At 40.6% G+C, this 23,521-nt stretch overlaps 1 protein-coding gene across 1 annotated transcript in view; it reads left to right on the top strand.

The window, feature by feature from the left end:
* syt7a (synaptotagmin VIIa) overlaps positions 1 to 23,521 on the top strand; it is a 111,389-nt gene that overhangs the window by 31,716 nt on the left and 56,152 nt on the right. Inside the window, exon 4 of the mRNA XM_086073749.1 lies at positions 14,755 to 14,858. Within this exon, the coding sequence (XP_085929875.1) occupies positions 14,755 to 14,858 (104 nt within the window). The remainder of the gene's footprint in view (positions 1 to 14,754; positions 14,859 to 23,521) is intronic.

Raw genomic sequence — 23,521 nt, forward strand, 5'->3', positions numbered from 1 at the left:
TAACGCTTGAACAGATCCTCCCTCTTTGTGCGAGCTGCCAACACTCATCTGACAAATTTTAAGCCTACAGGCCAGCCAAAGTTTCCTCTTAAGAATTTAGTCGTAAATCATCCTAATCAACCTGACCAATAAATTACAGGAATTGGACATATTTTCCTCATCGTGCTTGAAAGAATGAAATAATCAATTTCAGGGTCAAACTATTGCCATCGTGGAATATTTATCAACTGTCGAGGCAATGTTTCAAGTCACATTTATTTTGGGATGGGCATAATAATTGATTGTGTGGAACCGATTGCTGATAAAACACATCTGAGTGCACTACTTTGTTGACAAAAATCTTGGCAGAAATCCAATTTGCATGACCACGGGAGCGTTTGACTGTATCTTCCAGCAGCAACGCTGCCTGTTCAAACACACTGCACTGATATACGGATGCTTTATTTGGATTTTTCAACTAAATGTCACTTCTTTTTCACCTTCATAGGAAGTTCTACTAAATTATATTGCGAGGAGGATCAGACTCGCAATACAGGCAAAGGGCGCAAACAGTTAATGCCTGTTTAGCATAACAACAAGAAGCAAAACAACAAAAATATTAGACCAGCATGGATATGCAAAACAAATCTGACTGCTAAAAGGTGGACTTTGAATCTTATAGGAACCTCTATTTCTGCAGAATGTTTTATTTGAATATTGACTCACAAGCACATTACGTTCCTTCATCTGACGATTAGCATGGATTTGAACTAATTTGCTTCCAAAAATGTATAAATACGTTCTATTCTAAATGTTTTAAGTGTCCCAATGACATATTTATATGTTTTATGTTTATGGATTTTTTTTGCTAGAGCATACAGAAGGCTTTGATGCAGCCTCTCAACTGCAACTACAGTGTTATTAGTCAGTAACGGCCAGCAGGTGGCAGCAGAGCAAAAGAGATCAACCAGGGCCATGTTGGAAAAAAACCCTCAATTACTTACAATTCTATATAGATTTGTGAACAATGATGAAACTTAGCTATATTCTAATGCTAATTGGTGCAAAACGGAAACAGATAGAAATATACTTTTACCTGATGAAAGAAGAGACTCTAATCTTTCTTTTGGTAGGTTCCATATTTTTATAGCAAAAAAACACAATATTCTGTGGGCCTTGCAAAATCAGTCAAAATCCAGTAAAACAGCCGGGAGTGAAGGGGATTGCTTCAGTGAAAATGGTTGGGAGTGAATGAGGACCAAAACATCCTTTATGAAAATTAAACTGCACTAAAAAAAATAGCCACAACTGGGTGCTAGAACTGCTCAAATGGAAACCAACACGACTTTTTTAACAAATGTGCTGCTTTTAATATCGTGACATGACAAAAACGATTTTGTGGCAGTTTTAAGATCGCATTATCATAATATTGCTATCCATACAACGTATACAAGAGGAGGTGTCTAGAAAAAGAAGTTAATGCATGGGATCAGGTGGCATGAAGTCAGAGTTTTAATGACTTGCAATGGAGTCTGAAGGGAGACGATTTCGGTTGGGTTGTAGCCAAGTCTATCGTTCAACATTTAGCTCAAAGATGATCTCGTTTTTAACTCTTTTACCGACAAAAAAACATTTATTGACGTTTACTAAAATCCAAATGAATGCCACCAAAAACGTTAATTGACGTTTACTACGTTTTTTCCCCCTGAATGGGCAGTGCAACGTCTTGTGCAGCGCTCCTTTTGTGAATGGGTGTAAAAATCACAAAATACCCACTAACAATGGCCAGCAGATGGCAGCATCGTATCTCTTTTCAATGTTCTGCTGGTGTATGTAATTGTAGTGAAACATGGCGGATCTTAGAAAATAGAACGTTTTCAAGGATAACTTGAATGATCAAAGCCTTTGTCACATTAAATCTGATTCGCAAAGCGTCACTAAACAAAAAATATTGGCGTTAAAGTCACTGTTGTGCAGAAAATGTATCTTTTCACAAAAAGCTAATTTTCTCTTTATATTTTCAATTTTCGCTCAATGTCACTAAAAAAGACCTGTTCTCAAATAGTGATAACTTAAGAACGGAATAAGGTAGAAACAATTTTGTTTTTTGAATGAAAGAATGGAACGCGATCTTTGATTTGGTATGCAACATGTTCGTGTCGTCAAAGTACACAATATTCTGTTTGCCTTGACAGATGAGTTGAAATGCTTGAAATCGGCTGGCACAGTTGTTTTCTTTTTCTTTCTTTTTTTTTTTACAACGTGTGGCAGTAAAAAAGTTAATGGCTGGTGTAGACAGGTCATAAAAGAAGCAGAATTTAACTGAATGAAGAATGCGCAGGTGAACTGCTCCAGGTATTGTTACTCATTCATGATGAGCATCCAATGCATGTGTGAATGTTGTGTTAGTGAATTTGCTTGAAACTAGCTAAGTATGATGAGATTTAAAAAAAAAAAACAACAACGAAAAGTGCGGGACGAGGCTGCCTCACTGCCATTTAGCTGTCATTCAATTACAGTTGCACTTGTCCTGCCAATACTTTAATTACACACTCAATAATTGTTTTGCCACTTTTGAAGGAGAGAGGATACCAGAGTGTGAAGAGGAGAGATGAAAATTGGACATAGAGGCAAAAGCCCACTGCAAAAGCACACACATACACAAACAGACATACCGTTAAGGCATTCAGCTGCCTGTATGCTTACGCAAATACAATAGACTTGGATTCGATTTTATAATGCCACCCACATAATGCATCTGGAGCATCGGAGACCGCTTTGTCTTGGTTTATGTCCCCAGCAGTGAGCTGATGATGTGGGCACACAGGGGCTCTAGGCCTGTATGCATATAATTGCTCCTCAATAGCATTATAGTTAAGTCCCGCTTCCACCGCTCCCACTTTTTCCGCTCGATCTGTTGTCTCTCCACTTTTTTGAGGTCCTAACATACCCCGAGCACACATGGCACCCTCTCATGTCACTGTGTTTACGCTACCTCAAGCGTTAAAAAACATGTTTATTAGTGTGTGTGTGTGATCGTACAAGAGAACTGCACAACTCAACACAGATGATAGAGGGAGGGCTTCCGTGTGGGTGACTTTGAATAAAAGGGGTAAAGTGTGACAAATATGCTTTACTAAATGAACGCAAACCTTTGAATGTTTGCATGAGGAGCGAGCGCAGGCGAGGTGATAGTGATAGCTGCATTTAATACATTCTTTTAGCTGTCTCAAAACTACAAATACAAGAGCAAAAGTGCAGCGAATGGATTAGAGCATGTTTACCTGCGCGTGCAGTGGCTTCCTAAAGTGGCCCGATCAACTACAAGCAGGAGGCATATGCAAGAAATAAACTAGAGGAACAGAGTGTAGAAATTTCACCAATGCACTGTGGATATACTTGGATAGAAAACAGTTTTGCTCTGTGTTTTACCCTGGTCAAGGACAGGAAAGGAGGAAGGGAGGGAGGGAGGGAGGGGAAAGAAAGAAAGGAAGGAAGGAAGAAAGGAAGATTTTTGATTTGATTTTGAAAAAATACATTTATTTGCCGCTCTTATTTACATTCTTTTCCTAACACATAGCTCGGCAAGAGCAATTAAATAAATAGATAAAAAAATAAAAAAGCTTTTACATCAAAACATCACTAAAACATAGCGCCTCCTTATTCACGTCGCAAGGAAGAAAGGAAGGGATGAAGGAAGGACAGAAGGAAGGAAGGAAGGAAGGGAGGGAGGGAGGTAAGGAGAGAGAGAGGGAGGGAAAAGAAAGAAAGGACAGAAGGAAGGGAGGCAGGGGGGAGGGGAGGAGAAATGGAGGGGAAAGAAAGAAAGAAAAGACAGAAGAAAGGAAGGAAGGAAGGGAGGGAAGGAGAGAGGGAGGGCACAGAAAGAAAGGAAGGAAGGATGGAGGGAAGTAGAGAGGGAGGGAAAGGAAGGAAGGGAGGGAGGGTGGAAAGGAGAGAGGGAGGGAAAGAAAGAAATGACAGAAGGAAGGACAAGAGGAAGGGAGGGAAGTAGAGAGGGAGGGAAAGAAGGAAAGGACAAAAGTAAGGAAGGACAGGAGGGAGGGAGGGAAGGAGAGAGGGAAAGAAAGAAAGAAAGAAAGAAAGAGCAAGAACAGACAACCTGTTTGAATGTATTCGCACTAGAGTTCACTTATTGTGTTCACACTTGAGCAAATGAATCGCACCGAAGGGGAAAAGTAACGAGAGCTCAATTAAAACAGACTAAAGGCTGCTGGTATGAAAGCACCTTAAGACAATCTTGTGCATGCTCCACCCTTCCTCCCCTGAGGCACGGACTTATAGGAAGCCGCCTACCTTGGCAGTGAGAGCATGCTGCTTTCTGCCTTTGTGTAATGGCACACGTGGAAAAAAAATTCAGCCGTCATTCACTGACGTTAACAAGAATGGCGAATAGAAATTTTGGGTGCGAGTCTAATAGTTTTAATTGTAATACACCAATAAGTAAAATAATGGCTGAAGGGGCAAGGGTTCCCACCTGTGGTGGCGAAGTTTGACAAAACTTTGCATGCTGCCCACTTTTAAGACCTTGAGAAGTGATTTGCGGGGTTTGTTTTGAAATACATTGATGAATATGCAGTATGAGAACCAGGGTTAGACTTTTCTTCCCAATGGTCTCCTCCATGAGAAAAGGGCAACGAGCCTTCGTTGAAAATTCTCTCCAAGGAAGTGAACCCTGCAGCAAATGCTTCTCTGGTTAAATTCAGACCACAAACCGTAATGTAAATGTTGAGCACGACTCCCATTTTTTGTAAGCGTGCACTGAAAATTATGTACCTTGCCAAACCTTAGGCGTTATTTGGAGTAAGCACATAGTGTGCACTCCGGTACACGGAAAAGGGCGAGAAAGAAATTTCTGCTTTGAGGCACAGTATCAATTCCAGCTGCGTCGGTGCTCCCTGGAAATATAAAGTTTGAAGAATTACTGCATTGAGGGCGAAAGGTGTTTTTGTGCCGAACATACTATAAAGCTGAGCAAACGGGGAACAAAACCAACCAGGAAAGAATTGTAAAGCATCTACGACAATTATTGGTTTTATTTATTTTCGCTACAAATTAAAGGCTACACCTGTAATTTGATGTTAGTCGTGGGCTCACAAGACTCATCAATGTGATGGACACTCGTCTACCTCCCGAGTACTAAGAGCCACCTCACGGACTGGAGTCAATAAAGTCAAGGGCGCGAGAGGGGCTGTTGACTAATGGCTTGTTTGTAACCGTGTGAAACCGCCGTAACATACCAAAGCTGAGGGACCACGAAAGCTCCTTCAGTTCGATCAGTTTTCCGTAAAAAGGTCCCACTTTGACACTGAAAATGGAAAGGAAAGTTTTTGATGGCAAGGGATTTGAATCCAGCAGCGGTGAGAAGCTTAATCAATGATCATCATCCCGAATCTAATCTAAAGTCTTGATGGATTACAAGAAGTGGTGCAGGATATACGACTGTAATCTTTCATTAATGCAAGTTTCATGAAGGCAAGGGCACGTACCAACGGGAAAACAAATCACCCCGTTTGGCGTTGTTTATATAATACGTTGCGGTCTTCATATGAAAGCCATCTATTTCAAGCCGACTTGTTAATTTCGTCTTTCCGAGGCTGAGGCATTGATAGATGATGTGATAGATCAAGACCATGCATACTTTATAAAGACCTTATGAGAGATGCCATGGAAGGAAATAGATGTGGGGTGTTATTTCCCATTCAGTCACAAGGTGACGTGGTTCTTAAAAATCACTCCCAAAAAAAACCCCCACACCTTTTGCTCAGTGTTTTATGTATATATGAAATTAATTTGTGACAGAAGGTTTATTCATCACTCACTTCTACCGGCCTTTCTCTTCATTTTGCATTCAACACATGCGACACATGAATTCTCCCATGTGTCCACATCTCCGCGGTTGCTTTCTCATTCGGTGTCAGAGGTGCTAATAAGAAGATGGCACCAACGATAGGTGACATGTCACATGACGCCTTCCCGATCCAACTCCAGCCAAGCTCCGTCGCTGGAGCCGCGACGGAGCTCTTCCCTCGTTCGAGAGCAGACAGAACGTGGGTGGCGTCCCTCTTCTTCTCGCAGCCTGTGCGGCTGCTACATCTGAGCCACGGGGAGTACACAAGGACAGAAAGGGGGGGCCACGCTTGATGTAGCCTACAGGGGGCAGCGGCTCTTAACCACAGGTGTTCTCCACCTGACAATATTCCTCTACCCGATGCAGCTACAGTAACAAAAGTCTGCATTCAGATGAGCTTGGACCATTCTGAAGGAGCACAGCAACAATTTTTTTTGAAAGAGTTTACGTTGGCTTGTCTCTTTGTAAGCCTTTACAAATGTCCAAAATGATCTTCCGCCATGCATATTTTAACATATTTGTTTTGTTATATTATTCTTGCTTCAGGCCAAATTGTTTTAATTTGACCTTACCCTTCGGTTCTGAAGCCCAAGTCCCTACAGGTAGAGCTAGCGCTGCCCAATCTAATCTGCATGACCATGACCAAATGAGTAGAACGGGTTTAAGACTTTTGGGCCTTGGTGGAGGTCTACGTTCTAATGAGTGCTAATGTAGCTTTTCTTGTTCTGTCAAGTTTATATTCAAGCATGACTTTCAAAAATAACATCACAGTCTGTATGTTTGACTCCCCTTATCCTTGATTTATTAGTCTAGTACAGCGGTCAGCAACATTTCCTGGCAAAATAACCATTGTAGTCCAAATAAATAGTAAAAAATGTGTCAGGAGCCTCGAGACAATTGAAGATTGTGATGAAGGAAATAGTGTATTAGTCTAATATACTGAGTGCCCAAGATCTAATTAGTGCTCCACAATAACAGAAAAATATCAATGTCATTTTCTTCTACCTTTCATCTTCCATTTTTTGATTTTTGTTTGTTTGTTTGTAATTTTTCATACTAGCTTCATGTTCATAATTTTTTTTAGACTTTTCTGCCTTTCTGTCAAATTTCTGACATTTTTGGCAATTTTGTGGAGCTATTATAGTCATTTTCTGCCTCTCTACTTCCTTTTTTGGACATTTTATGGCTATTTGTTGACATTTCTTCTGCCATTTTTGGCAATTTTGTGGTCATTTTATGGTTATTTTGGGGATTTATTTTGTTTTTGGACATTTCATAGTTACGTTTTGAATGTTTTCTTTTATGCCTTTAAAACATTTTTTATTTTATTTTAAAATTTTCGGACTTAAAATAAATAAAAAAAATTTTACCATTCCAAAGACATTGTATGGTAATTTTCTGCCTTTTTTCTTTTGTTTTTGGACATTTTATGGTTACTTTTTCCTCTTCTGCCTTTTTGTAATCAATTTTCTGACATTTTTTGCAGTATCATGGACATTTTCTTCCTCTTCCTATTTAAACATGTTATGGTCACATTTTGGACACGTGTAGGCCATTTTAAAAACTTTTTTATCTACCTTTTGTTTCTCTTTTTCTGACAACTTACAAAAGAAAGGACTAATGTAAAAAAAACAAATATTAATATCCACATTTTATTTTTTATTTTTTAGATAACCAGCCACAGGAGTGGGACTAAAGAGCCACATGTGGCTCTAGAGCCACAGGTTGCAGACCCGTGGCTAATACTACCTGTAGGGGTCATAACGCCACCTACTGGTTTACCATGTGCTTTACCACCTCATTCCAATATACTACAAGTATGGAACAGGTTAACTTTTTTTTCTTACGCCCTGCATGCGCCAATACGGGAAAAACATCCACAACTCCACTGGTTTTTTGTTTTAACGATTGATAAATGGCCAAGACCAGCCCCACTCAGAACTTGTCAAGGTGCCTATTTGTTCTCCTAATTACCATTTTGCTGCATAATGACAAAGGAAAACACAGCCCTCCAGTCATCATTGTGAGTGTGAAATGGTGGAGAAAATACTGATGGAAATTTGTTGCTCAACATTCACTCGTTAATGAAACACAAACACCAGAGAAATGTGTTTGGGGTTTCATTTCAATTTCTGTCCTCCATAAATGTACGACATGCCATTGTCAAATATGTTTGAGCACTAAAAATAAAGAATCACTCTCCACAATGTCTATAAAATCTAAACACTTGCAGTGATGACTTTTTTTCTCAAGCAATTTCAATTTAGGAGTGAGAGGCATTTATCGTTTGTTTGGGTTTCATGTATTCGGAAAGTATACATCTTAGATGCAACATAATAGTTGTGCAGCTAAACAGATAACTATGATTTTAAAGGATTATAAAAAAACGACATCTCACTGGGTGTGAAATTTGTCATCACACATTTGTAGCATGAATGTCCGTGAAGGGCATTCAGTCGACAGCAGTCAATCATCCGTCATGTCACTCTGTGAATGCTCTTATGCTCATATGAGTACAAAACATCCCCAAATCCTCCTGGCGTGCCCATCGCGCGAAGCCTCCGTGCTCACAGTGTGAAATGTCCTCCCAGTTCTTGAAGTCACAATGACATTATTCACGCGGAAGCAGCTATTATTCATTTTGTCTGCATTTCACAGCTTCAAATCTATTTTATGCACCTGGAGAATTGTTTAGCTTGAATGCATTTAAATGGTTTGCTCTCGTATCGCGCTGCGTGATAACTGTCAGACAAAAGCTCCTAAATGCGGCATTTAATTAAACCACAAAGGCAGACAGACGGAGTCTGAAATCCTCTGTAAATACCATTTTGTGACTGCGTGAATATTCTGCCACAGTAGACGTGACACCTGAGGACTACCGAAAGTCTTAAATGTTCACAAAAAAAAAAAACCAGTGAGAAGTTGATGTGGGAGGGAAGTAATAGTTTAAGGTTAATTGAAATGGGGGTCATTTTGTCTGTTAGTTTACAGATTGTTAGGAGCCTGAAAACACAACATTTGAACATTGGACACATCGTGACGGTTTGTTAAATTGAAAACTTTCATGTAAATATTGACGGGTCGGTTTTGTGCCTGTTGGTGGCATAAATCCTTGCTGGCTGGGACCAGATGCATCCTTTCTAGCTAGCTAGCTAGCTGTCTCGCTAACCGGCTAACTCTTGTTGTTTGCCACGCTGTGTCAGATCAACTTTTTCCCATTCGTTGTGCTGTAGTTTCCATCCCCGCTCTTTTCGCTCTGTTTGCGGATATCAAGTCAAAATGGCGGCCAACTCAGTGAAATGCCCTTTCCATTGAAAAAGCATTAGACTTTGAATTGGTGTTATTTGGATTTATGACGATTATTTTGATTTCAAAATATGATGAAATGTCTGTGACTATTATAACAATACACCTGGTTTGTATGCTAGTCACAGGCAAAAGCAATACAATACATCATTTGTTTTGCAGTGTAAAGGAAGCCTTTGCATTGTGTTGTACTGTGGAAATATCAGGAAAACAACAACTTGGGGCTCGTTCTAACTTTATTCAACATCTATTCATCTGCTTGTCCACATTAGCGTCATGGGTGAGCCAGAGACTTTACACTTGCTTGCAGCCCCCGCTTGCTCACTTGCTCCAAGCCAAATAATAATTGGTAGTAATTGGTGGTAGCCTTGTGAAGTGTGGTCTCTCTGAGACATCGTAGTGTGCATCAAAATCGTTGCATTCTGTTAGTTCACCACTAGATGGCAATAAATAATACACATTGTCCCCTTTAAAGGTAAAATTTCAAGTCACATTTTTTGGTCTCCTCTCATTGTAGTAGGACAAGGAGATGATACAAATGGACTTCCCATATTACAGGCTTTTCAGTTTTTTCGGTTCGTGTGAGTGACAATATCGTTTGCATGTAAAACTTTTCAAGAACACTAAAGAAAAAACAAAATCACATCTTTATACTATCTCAGTGGTGTACGTTTACCCTTAGGCATATGGACCAAAGTGGCTATGAAACATTGCCCTTTCCACCTCAGTCACAGCATAACAATATTTTGCGTGATGCATTGTGGCAGCTGTGCTGACTGGACACGGCTCGAGGTCCGCCTGTCCAATTAGCAGTTCCTCTTACTCCTGAGAAGTGGTCCCTTTCTGCATGGCTTAGCTCCCCGCATGTGGGCCACATCACCTACAGGTACAGTAGCACGGGCGCTTGTTACACTCGCAGACCTTCCACTCTTAAAAACGCCGGTGTGTTACGTAAGTTCTATATTTTTTATATAAGTCCCGCCTCCGCGACCCTTTCAATGTCCACATGAAGCCTCTTGCATGACTTTATTTTCCCCTTCAGTGAACTTTTAAAAGTTACAAATGAGTAACGTCACCGTGCATAACTCACCTTCACATACTGTGTACCTCTGGCCATTTGGTTTCTCTTTTATGTGCGCATAAAATAAATGACCATTGAAATCTAAAGGAAACAAGTGCCTGTCAGAACCAGCAGGGCTGTGACTTATAAATCTTCTGATCAAATGGCTCAATGGCTTCTTCTACTCTCTTGTCACATTTACTCAGTGAGCAAATCCATACATGCCCTCCTTCCTCCCCACTTCGAGTTTAGAATAGTGGAGATGTTATTTTGTCCAGGGCTGACTGCAAATGATCACTTAACTGCTGAAAACAAATATCAATTTTGACAGAGAAATTAATTTGTGTTGTTTAGGTGGAAAATGCATGCATTTTAGCATCTGAATCAGTTCCTGAACACATTTGTAAAAGTAGCTAACGCTGTTGCTAGGTGATTTTTTTTGAAAGGCAGTTTTTGGCATAGCCTAAAAAGTTGCTAAATCTAGCAACAAAAGTGCAAAAGCTCTGGCATCAGGCAAATAAAGGTGCTCTTATAAACGAACCCAATAAGGATCCGACAATGAGAATGATATTTCTTCCCCAAAGCTGATTCTCCACTGGTCCAAGTTTTATGAAAATGAGCTTGGTAGTATTTACGTAATCCTGCTGCCGAACAAACAAACAATCGAAGACGATGTAGGCAATGTTGGTGCTCCAGTGCTGAGGATTTGCATATCTTCTCAGGGAGTATTTCCTGCTCTTTACTCAGCTGCACGCGCTGCAAAAATTAAGTCACTTTTTTTTATTTTTTTCATCCAGGCGGCAGGATTCCAGCGTCTATGAGTGGTAATCCAGATTGGATACCGCATTTTATTCCATCCACCTGACACACGTCATAAAACATGGCACCTCCACATCACCCTTGTTTGACCTTGCTCACAAATTGCCCAACAAAACCTCCATCGCTGATCCACTTTGCGCTTGCTCTACTTATTTAAGACCCTTTGCTCCCCAATGATGATGTTGCGCGTCTAATGGACTCACTGTTAGCGACCCACTTTGAATGGAGACGTACAGCAGACGGTAAGCATGAACCCTCTTCGACCTTCTTCTGCTGAGGAGGACAACAATGTCGCTTTTGCCATTAAGAGCCTCTTTGAGTGCAGATAAATATTAGCGGGTGAGAGGGGCAACATGCTCGCGAGGTTTAAATCCACATCTTTACGATCAGAACAAGATTAATCAAGAGGAGGCCAGGCGGATGTCAGGACATAAAACCATGCTGGGTGGGATGATTGAGACGTTAAGGATGCAGTCCATAAATTGGCTGCAGCACACAAATTCTTTGCAAAATGGCTCGTAATTTGGCGCAATACGCGTGGGATGGATATTGTAAAATGAAGGATTATTATAAGAAAGTAATCCCTAATTTGACTTGCATTTTTTTTTTAATCATATGCATATGCTTTCACTTTAAAGCAAGAAGTGGTTTACTAATCCATTGCCCTGCATAAATAAATATAACTGCATGCTTCTACTTTGTAGCGCTTTTAAAATTTGCATTATGTATAAGTGTGTGTATACAAGGGGTGTCAAAAAATAATGAGCCGTGTTAAATGTACCCGACTTATAGCTATTGTTTCTCCAGAAACTTCAACTGTCTGTAGATAATATACTTGTTTCAATAAAAAAGGGCTCTATTTTTTATATAGACGCAGCTGCGCTTAGCCTAAAAACGGGCGCATCGCAATTTTCGAACTGTGCAAAGCTAGCTTAGCATGTTTGTGAATTTGGTAAATGCGCTATGCCTTCATGGGCGTTCCGGCGCACTGAGCTGCCAAGTCCACCGACCCATATGGCAATTTTGTAAAGCAAACTTGATTTTAGACCCGGTAAAAGCAGGTCTAAATGGTAGCATAGGTGGAGTAACGCGATTTTGGTCGATTGACAGACAGATCAGCGTGTGGTGAATGTATTTCATTCATAAATATGACAACGTGGGACAATCCCTATGAATCATTGTATAAATCAATTTATTGATTAATTGTTATCATTATTATATTAACAATATTTTACTAATTCACTCCCAGCCATTTCCACTGAAGCAACCCCTTTCGCTCCCGGCTGTTTTACTGGATTTTACAGATTTTGCAAGGTACACAGAATATTCTGTTCTATTGCTATCAAAACATGGAACCTACCAAAAGAAAGATTAGAGTCTCTTCTTTCATCAGGAAAATAAGTACATTGTATCTGTTTCAGTTTTGCAGCAATTAGTATTAGAATATAGGTAAGTTTCATCATTATTCACAAAGCTGTTCAAAACTGGGAAAAAGAGCTTGTTGCAAAATGGTCCTGGTTGATATCTTATACTCTGCCGCCACCTGCTGGCCGTTTTTTTGTAATACCTACCATTGCTTTAAGCGACCTCTTAAGGTCAGAAGCTGCATCAAAGCCTTCTGTATGCTCTAGCATAAAAAAACACATCAAAAACATATAAAACAAATTGGGGAGTACAGGTCAAAGTATTAAAAAACGTATTAAAAAAAACAAAAAAAGAGTTTATAGCTTGGCCAAAATCAATTGCGATAAGCTTCAGTTCAACCATGACCCTACTGAGTAAGAACAATAGAAAATGGATGGAAGGATTTTTAACTAGTTATATCCCATTTTTTCCCCATTTGTTCACTCACATCAAAGGAGCCCCCTTTTCCCCATTTATGACCGCCGATCTTTCTCCCTCTTCATTTTGCTGCCATTTGCTTTGCGACTTGATTTTGAAGGAATGTGCAGTGCAAAAAGCGGAGTCATCATCAAGCTGTCGTTTGGTGTTTGCCGTCTCCGAGCTGCTTCCTCGCGTGTGTGCGTATTTGCGCGTGTGTTTGTGTGCTCATTCCAACTTCAATCGGCCTCAGGTGTCCCGTTGACCTCAAAGCTGCAGCCGGAAGGCTGCGCAACCCGATGTCGAGCCCATCCCGGCTCTCCATATGAAACGCTTCTCCTCCTTGCCGCGCTCGTACCCTTCCCAGAGGACACTTGGAGGTGGGGAAGACAAAAAATATGACGGGATGAAAAAGGCCAGCCGTGACAAGAGAGGGAAAGACGAGGAGACGGCGACTGGGGAGGAAACAAATCTACTTATTGAAGGCAAAGTGCGGGCGCTTGTCACTCAGCGGCGTGGAAATGCATCCTGACACCTGCTTATCGCCGTACATTTGGGTTTAAGAAATGTTGGAAGGGACTCCCGCATTTGAATACATTAGCATCTCCCCCATGCTGTGCAAATATCAAAGCTCAATGAGGCTTTAGTTCCTTGTCCTCACAAGTAAAGGCCACTGAGCTGGTTAAATAGCTCACTGGGGCGGATCTGCTCATTTTGAAAAGCAGCGTGACTCAGGTGCATCTGTGAGTGCTCTCGTGCAGAGAGACACATACGAGCAGAAGTATGACCCCCCCCCCACCCCCAGACCACCCCCCACCCCCCACCCCCCACCCCCAGCCCCCCCTATAACTCTCCCGCTGCACCTCCGCTGATAGCCATTAATCATGAGCTGTGTTGTATTGTCAGCCTCCCTGGCCCCTCCCCCTTTGCTTGCAGCCTGTCAGTTAACAAGCCGTGACACATGACAGTGATGTGTGCGCCTCTTGAGTGATGCCTGCTTTCAGCTCCTATTGGAAAGGTATTGAAATGCCCCCCCCGCGCATGAGATTGTATTTCCAGACTGCTTATGACAGAATGTTCAAATGGCAGCAGTGCGCTCCTGCTTTTCAATTAAATCTGCCGGGAGCAGGCGAAACTTAGCTCGGCGCCACCGTCTTGCGAGATGGGCTACTGTGGCGTAAAATCAAACTCCCTGGAAATGGTTGTTGACACGCAATGAAGAAAATACTTACATGAATGTAAAAAAAACGAACTTTACTGTAGGCATGTCAATGCTACTTTCTTTTTCTTTTTTACTTTTGAAAATTAGGGTTGAATTGTCTTTGTAATATGTTATTACTCACTGAAGTTGACACTATTTTTTTTGTTTTATGTCAGAAAATAAATGGACGGATGGAGTTTTTCACTTGTATGACAGTAAACAATGTTAAAATGGTTTAAAAAATCACACACAAAAAAACATTGCCTCTTTATTTACTAAGTAAAAACAATTTGAAGCAAAAAATAAATAAATAAATAAATAAAAATAAAAAAATAAAAATAATAATAAAAAAATAAAGAGCAAGGATGATGACATTTCCGAATGAACAATACTGAGCTCTTTATAAGAAAAAAACAGAAAAAAAAACAGAAGACAGAAAGAAAACAACAACAAACAAAAAAACAATTTGAAGCAAACAAATTGATATGAATGTGATATCAGACAGAGTTTTCCCTTTGTTGTATGTACTTCACTCACTGGCCACAGCATTATAGTAATAAATGTTTATTTTTTATTTTTTATAAAGCACTTTTCATAGAACTGATACATGCTTTACAGTACATGTCATCTAATGAATGCAAAAAAATGCCCTTCTTGACTCTTTCTGCCTATGTGTGTGCGTGTTTGTTCACACAGGCTCGGTGTCTCTCAGTGTGTTCCTGGTCTCCCTAGCAGTGACAGTGTGTGCAGTTTGGCTCGTGGCTCTTTGTGGCGTCTGCGGTTGGTGTCAACGCAAGCTGGTGAGTGTACGCCCCCACGCACACGCACGCCCACACGCCTACACACGCGCGCACAAACTGTAGCTTCCAGTCACATTAGTAGCACCACCAAAATGTTTTAATAATCAGAGATGCTTAAATGTCACTGTGTGCTGTGAATTTAGATCTTGAAAGGGTAATTTGTTTAAGAAATAGCAATGTGTGCAAACATTTACGGGACTCCCTAATCCGAAATAATGATGCACATGCTCATATAAGTGAAATTTACGGCCTCTTAGACGGTAATTAATGAAAACCGATTACAGAAGCTGAAATGCGGGGGCCCCCGTTGCGTCACTTTCCAAAAACCGCAGCAGCTTCAGGACTGTAATTCATTCCCAGAAGCAGCTACAATATTAGCCAAGTGTGCTGACACAGCCTCGGTTAGACGACAACAAAGATTGAGCGCGCTGACCTCTGTTAAGGGCACATCATTGTGATTATGTGCTATGAAATGTGATTGATTAAAAGGGTGGCAACCCCTTTTCAGTCGGTCTGAGCTGCATGCCAAAACTGCCTTTTCCGTCACTTTTTTTCGTGTGAAAGTTTACTCTCAACTTGCCCCACAACCTTCGAGGGGTTTGCCAAACAAATAATTTTGTAGTGGACGCTAAAGGGATGAAAGTCATGTCAAAATCGATTATGCAAAGTTGTAATTGATATTTTTCAGCAGTCTAAAACATTTTTCTGTCATGAACTGGTTTCATGTAAAAAAAAAAAAGAAAAGTAGATCGAACGGCGTGGCTAATGGTAGTTGTAATTATTGGGAGTTCTGAGCATATTTCTTTTCTACAAATAGGCCCATCTCCATATAGAGTGAGCAGATTTTCAAAATGAAAAGTTAAACATAAAATAAATTATCACCAGGAACTATTTATAACAAATTTAAACTTTAGTCAATCTGGTGGCCATTGGTTGTGTTATATATTTTTTTAGCTAATGCTAAATGCTATCTTGCTTGACAGTTCAATAGCACTAAACAAGTAAATGTACTCACCATTACCCAACATTTTTGGTCAGTCCCGGCAGCTATTGTAAGATGCTTGTGCTGTTTACATTGTGCCGGTCTTTTATTGTAATATTGCAAATATACCGCCAGAAAATCTCAGCTCGCGTTGGCTCTGACTGGCCACTGAAGCATTAGGTTAGTTAGAACTACATTTCCCATAATTCTTAGACGCAGAAGCAGGAAGTCGTTGCAGTTCTGGTATGATGAAAACACGCCTGCTAGCGACTAGATGAGGTTAACAGTTAAATTAATTTTTAATTGGTAAACATAGCCAAAACAATTGATGAAAAACAAAACAAAAACGGGACGCTGGGGCTGGCAACACAAGGCTCGGGCACAAGGTTAATCTCGGGACTGTCCCGTTTTAATCATCCGATCACCTTAGCTCCATAGCGTAGCATGTTGCAAAGACAAGACCTGTGTTTAAAAAAAAAAATCTCAGTTTCACTGTTTTAACTGCTGGGGTCCATTTCACCAAGCATGTTTAACAAACACCGAGACTAACCCTAAACAGCGAGTTGACATACCCTGAGAGAGGAAACTGCGTTTTCGGTTCCAGGACAGCTGATTTGAGGTAGTTATATCAACGCAGAGTAGTTTCACCTGGCGTTGCCACTACACTAAAAAGACCACATCAATGGAGGCCCGATTCGTCGAGTCACCACGGCAACGGGGAAGTGCAGAGCGCGGCGCCGCCCTCAGCTTTCGTGCTGTTGTTTTTTTTTTCTTACCCCTCTCAACTGAATTATTATTATTATTATTTTTTTTTTCTGGAGAGCTCAGTTAATTCGGTAATTTTACCAATTTGACATGTCATCATCATTGCGCTCTTTTTTAATTTTTTTTAATTTTTATTTAATTTTTTTTAATGATTATTTATTTGAATCTTAATGCGATCATATGGCGAATTTGAACATCTTTATAAATATTTTAAGACTTGCTGAAGCTAGCGAGGCTAAACGCTAATATCATCCATCACCATCTTATTTTCATACTCACGAAGGTGTGCGAAGATTGCGTTGCCTTGTCGGACGGACATTTTGATGCTCTACAGAGCGTTAAAAGAACGGCGACACTAACATACGGGCAAGTCGAAAGTCCACTAAATTGATTGTAAGACGACATGCCCAAAAAACGTGTTCAGCTCGTGGTCGACTACGACGACCAACAAGAGCAACCAGTTCACCGCTGCATTGCTGTGAAACGTATATCGGCGCACAGATGGCAGGCCTTGGCATCCCAGCAGGCTGTGCAGACAACAAGCTTCTCTACATAATGTTTGCATTAAAGACACGCCCGTAATGGGGTTGTAACTAGATTACACCATTATAGCGAATATAAAGCAGGAGGGTAATGATCTCAGCGGCATACTGTCCCTTCTTGTTTCCTTCACTGAAACATGTTATACGAGTTATTCAACCTGGAAGGAAATGGAGCAGGGAATGGGTCCTGATATCCTGTTGCGGAGTGAGCGAGTGCAGCGGCCGGCTCTTCGGAACGTCCCTGCGGCCCTCTCCGGGAGCTCTGTTGTAAATGGATCTTATTTCCAGCTTGTGACAGTGCTGTTGGAGTAGCAGCAGCAGCAGCAGCAGCAGCAGCAGCAGCAACTCGACAGAGCAGAGGCTGCACGGGCGGGATGAGGCGACGGGTGATCTGCTGGCCCCGCGACCCGTGCGTGATGATGTCGTACTTTTCTCTCACGTCAGTGTGATGTGGCGGTCGGAGGGGTAACATTGATGTCGATTAAGCTCCTTGTTTTTCCGACCACTTTCGTTGAGAAAGTGTCAGCGTCTCACTGGCGTGAAGGCACAATAAGCACTTCCTGGTACATCCAGTGATAAATGGGAGGAATGCACGACAATTTATTGATGACATATTTTAGGGGTCATTAGTGTTGTCTCCATTTCATGTGATGATATCATCACCCTTAAAGTTTTATTTCGGCTTTGTCCTGCATTACAAAGTGATGTGATTGGCATGTTGCACAAAACCCCTTTCAATGTATTACTTTGCTGTGGCAGACAGATCCTTTTGTTAACATGCACTTTAGTCAACAATATCCATGTAGACACATTTACGTAACTCATGCAGAATCTAAACGTCCAATAGAAGGTTATTATTTATAAAAAAAAAATCAGCTTTTGTAAAGATGGCATAAAATTTCTCTTCATTTGACACATCAGATTTTTTTTTTAATATAACAAGAGGATTATTTGGCATGAGGAACATTTTTTATTTATTTTTATATTATTTAATGTATAACCATTTTAAGAGCAAAATAACAGTTTAGGCTTCCTTAGTTGAGGCTCTCCCTTTGCTTAAAACTAAGTTTTTGCTTTCCTTCTTTTTGGGCTTGTCCAATACTGTTTTAGAATCCACATTCTTGATTTAAATTAATTGCCATTATTCCACTGTTTCACAATTAATTTTTATTATACCCAAAAGAGGAAGAACTAAATATTTAGCACCACCCCAACCCTCCGCCGCAACAGTAAATATTATCATTTGCCTATAAAATAGTTGTAAGTACAATCTGTAGAGGTGCTAATACTCCTTGCACACTCTCTGACATTGAGTGTCACTGCCACCTACTGTAGTAGATGTGAAATTACACTTTCCACTATTTTAGTACGTATGGCAGAAAAACAACACCAAAAAACAACATGTTCCCAGAGGTCACATGTGTGTGTTGGGGGTGGGGGGTCTACACGTGTGGACTGATCAATAGTCTAAAAATATATTAAATTGACCAAATTGTGATTTATAAGGTTCCAGCCCAACATCAGCGATATGAATACACAATATTCTCTATTGGATCTCATTAATCATGAATGAAGCTCCTCAACTCACCTCAATGGAGTTTTTTGGCACCAAAATGCCAATTAGTAAAAAAAATATGCAGGTTAAGTGTGAGAGTTTCGCTGTATTTAACATTTATCCACAATATTGTCTATTGGATCTCATTACATTGTGCAAGTGTACTGATTGTTACAAAAGACACACAGCTGTGAGTGGTAATACAAGATGTAAAATGTAGTTAAGAATAATCTGACTTTTCGCGATAGCAGTATGTTTTAAACAAGATTGTTGTATGTAGGTATGTTCAGTTCTCGTGGCAAATGCCTCACACATTCATTATCACCGACACATACGATGAAAGCTGAGCAGGAACTCAATCTGGGCTCTCTTGATCTCTTTTCTTTAGGAGCCCTATATTCCCTGGACTCGTCATTAGAATGTAAACACTCTGTAATTTGCATGAGAGCATTGCATGCCTTTTTATAGAGGTTATGCTCTATATATACACGCAGGAAGAATGTTCTCTCCTTTTGCACGATACAGCCGAGTATCCCAAACCTTTCTTTTTCCCAAAATTCCGAGTCTACTGTTTGGCCGTGTCAGCCTTCATAAGAGCAAATGTTTGCCCGCAGCTTCTCGTGTCACTTGTGAGGAGGCCCATGCCAGTTTTGCTTATGATTCATAGGTTAATAGGCAAGACATTTTGAGTAAGTGTTGCTTTCGGTGTTTTAGCTTTTTTACCAACCAGTGCAAAAGGTTTTATTTAAAAACTCCTCCATGTATATTGCTTCCTGTTGTGTAATATCGTGAACCCGCCATCACTTCCTTACACTACCTGCTATTTATGGGAATGACGAAGAAGCCTGTGTCATTTTTAAAGGCAGCACCAGATGCGTAGGTTGCTCTTTTCACATTGCTGGCGAGAAACACCGTCACCTGTTATTGCAACCTTAAAGGTTAAACACTATCCATCCCAGGATGCTGGTTTACCCAAGAAGTAGCTCTAATTTACAGAGGTTGGTGACCCCACAACAGAAATTAAAATTTGGACTCCAAAGAGTTTGACGTCTTGGCCACACCGCCAATTGTGGCTACATTATCCCACACGCTCTGTATACAGATGAACTATCTTGAATTAATTTCCCATCTGTCATCGTTCAGAAAATGAAAAACTCCCACACTTGTGCCCTTTTGCCCTCTTTGTAGGCGAAATACGAGTGTATCACTGCCACCTGGGCTGCCTGCCGCCATGTTTCGTAGCACAATGTCTTTGTCTTCTTTTTTTCCTCTATGGCTCACGTATTCTTCTTTCTTGGTTTGTTTGCTGAAATGGCACAGACTGAATGAGGAAGCTGAAAGACAACTTCCTTTCAGAGACGTCAAGTACGGTTCAGTACGGTACAGGTTCATAAATTTGTTTTACGTGATTTGTTTACGAACACCTCGCTAACACTATTAACAGTAAGCTAGCATACAGTGGCCGAAGGTGAACCCAGCTTACTTTCAACTCTTCTGTTGCGGTGAATAGGGTGACCAGATTTTCAAAATTAAAAACCGATACACAAAAATTTAGCTGAAAAGCAAATAAACACTAAATACTCACCAGGAACTATTTATAATAATTTTAATTGTTAGTCAATCTGGTCACTTTTGGTAGTGTTACTTTAGCTAAAGCTAACAGCTATCTTGGGTGACACTTCAACAACGCTAAACAAGCCAATGGCACCCACCATTATCCAAATGGTTTTGCTCGGTCCCAGCAGCTATTGGAAGATGGTCCCAAAATTCTAATATTTTAAATATGCTGCCAGAAAACCTCCGCTTGCCTTGGATCTGACTGGCAATCGCAGCATTAGGCTATTAGCATTACCCATTAGCATTTCCCATTATTCTTAGATATGGAAGCAAGAAGAAGTTCAACTTCCTGTATGACAAAAACACGCCTGCTAGTGATTAGAAGCAGATAAGAATGAGAATGAAATCACTTTGACATCACTTTGACTGTGCGATTGACATACACATGGCCCAAACAATTGTATTGCTGACTTGACGGGACCCGCATAAAAGTGGGACAAAACTTTTGGGCTGGCCAAATTCGACGAGACGCGGGACACAAGCTTCAGAAGCTGGGACATCTGGTCAACCTAGGTTAAAACTCCCTGTCTGGGTCAGATGCCTTCTTTATGAGCCTGCTAGCAATTGGTTGCTAACTAGCAGCCCCTGTCTTCTTCACCTACTAATCATTTTTAGTTGTTGAGGAATGCGCCATACAAATTTGATCTAATAGTATTACCATATTACAGATGGTAGATTTTACCAAACCAAACGACACAGTGAGATCACAAGCATGAAGAAAATTCTCACGTTTTTCCCAACAGTTTAGTCTTCCAAATAACACAATTGCTACTGCTCAAGTTTTACACTTTCTTTGGATTCAGACAATAGGCTGACTTAACAGTAAAAAAATACACAGAAGCCTCCAATTACACGCGTCGTGAACCGAGGTCACACTTTTTCGGTAAGCTTGTTTGTTGTAAACTGAATTTGTTCGTCAACTAGTCATTCATGGACTGAGCTTGCACTGTAGCAGTAATTAAAATGTTCAACTGTAATCCTAGCAGAAATTTATTCTCATTAGATTTGAGAATTTGCTTGTACAATATTTTAGTTTTGACTGTTTCATGACTCCAAAGCTCCTTATCACTGCCGCAATTCAAAGTGATCATGCAGATCTAGTGACTGTTAAATTCATGTTGTGGAGCTGCTGGTTCCGTGCAGTGGGGCCTCACGTTCTTGGTGTTAGGTGGGATTTGAACACATCAGTGCGGGTGTTGCTTACATCTGTTTCAGCAGCAGTGGCTATTTGGCATTCAGAAGGCCTCTGTCTGCTTCTGTGAGCGCTGTGCTGTTTGATCCGTGACATGACTGCGAGATTGGACCTGACCACATTCGGAGCTCTATTGAATCAATTGTATCAGCAACATTTTAATTTTGGATCCGTTTGGATATTGGAAGTCACCGAAAGGGGAGGAGGATCGCCAATCAATGATTGCAGATTTTAACTCATTCACTGCCATTGACGGCTATAGACGTCAAAAATTAATTTGAACTATTTCTGTCAGTTTAACTTTTTTTTCTACTTTTGTTAACAAGAGTTTGGAAAACCTAGATTTTTTTATTGTACATTTAGGACAGATATAACATTTGTGATAAATCATTCTAAATGTACAATAAAAAAATTGTTTCTAGGTTTTCATACTATAAAAGTGGAGAGAAAAAAGTCAAACTAATAGAAATAATTCAAATGAATTTTTGACGTCTATATCCGTCAATGGCAGTGAATGAGTTAAATAAAATGAATCAGTATGATAATGCAGCATTTACCATTATCTAATGCCCTAATGTTGTCAGTGACAGACTGTCCATGATTGTGTTAATGTGGGAAATCATATGATTCAAAGTTAATTCCGGTTAACATACAATAATGTTTTGACAAACAAACGATCACTCTTTTGTAATTATGGTGTGATGAGTGTAATATTGAGCGAGCATGCGGACCCTTGCTGTCTTAGTTCAAACAAACACAGCTGGGTGTTGGAGGGCAGAACACTGCCAACTGATGCAGACAGAATGCTAGCTTCTTTCATCCTTCATGTCTAGAGCCTTCAGAAAAAGCAAAAAAAAAAAAAAAAACAGCTCATCATCACTGCGGGCAGTCTTCCTCTACTTCACCAGACCTCACTTCAGCTTTCCCGAATTAAAACGCATTTGGTGTCGTTTGTGGCAATTTGACTCGTTCTCACAATTATTACATCGCATTGAGCTGTTTTGATGGCTCCGAGCCAAGCGGCGTTCTAATCGTGAAACTCCTTTGTCCTGTAACAGAAAAAGTATCAGGTTTAAATTAGACTTAAGTATTTTCAAGGGTATTTGAGTGGAGGATTAGAGGGAAATTGCTCACTCTTCCATTTGGTTTGCTTTAACCCTCATTTGGGGCGCTGAGCTGATTTTTTCTGGATTGCGCATGTCGTAAGAGCTTTGTCATATGCGATGGATCCCTGCAGCATTTATTCGTCTCACATGCACGCACACACGCAAGTGTTGATTAGGAGGAAGGTGACTGCCTTGAAACTGTTGCATCATGTGTGTGTGTGTGTGTGTGTGTGTGTGTGTGTGTGGAAACTCAGTCTGCATGTTTGAGTCTGTTCTTGTTTTCACCAGCAGTCCACTTGAGACTTCCTGCCACTCGCTGCCTCAGTCACTTCGCACCTGTCCCTCCCCTCGTATCCCCTCTCCCCTTGTCCCTTTATTCCCCTCCCTCTACCTTTGGCTGACACCTTTATTTATTTATTTAGTACAAATCTAATTTCTATTTTTAGCTCTCTCTGAGCAGTGGACTCTCACTCATTTTCTTTGTCTTCCCAACGTCCTGAAATTTTTACGACATCATTGAATGATATATGACTAGCCTGCGAAAGCGCCAGATTTCAGGAGAATATTTCTTCCCTGTAAATCAGTGCTTATTAACCTGGTGTTCAGTCGAATCCCAGGGGTTCTGCAATGGTCAAGACACACACACGATTCATATGATTCGCTATGATACACCCCACTTTGCCTATGTCATGTGATTTCTTCACAATTATTATTACTATGTCAAGCAAAGAAAGAAAGTGGTAGGATGAATATGTGCAAGATGATTTCACATGTATAACGGAACGTATGGCGTTCCACAGGGTTCAATTCTGGGGCCGCTGCTGATTTCATTGTATCTGCTGACCCTGGGCTCCATCCTAAGAAAACAGCGGTGGTTGTTTTAAAGTGCTCTATAAATATAGGT

Source organism: Leptonotus elevatus, chromosome 4 (assembly GCF_054856555.1).
Source record: "Leptonotus elevatus isolate MCC_2025b chromosome 4, RoL_Lele_1.0, whole genome shotgun sequence".
Taxonomy (NCBI): Eukaryota; Metazoa; Chordata; class Actinopteri; order Syngnathiformes; family Syngnathidae; genus Leptonotus; species Leptonotus elevatus.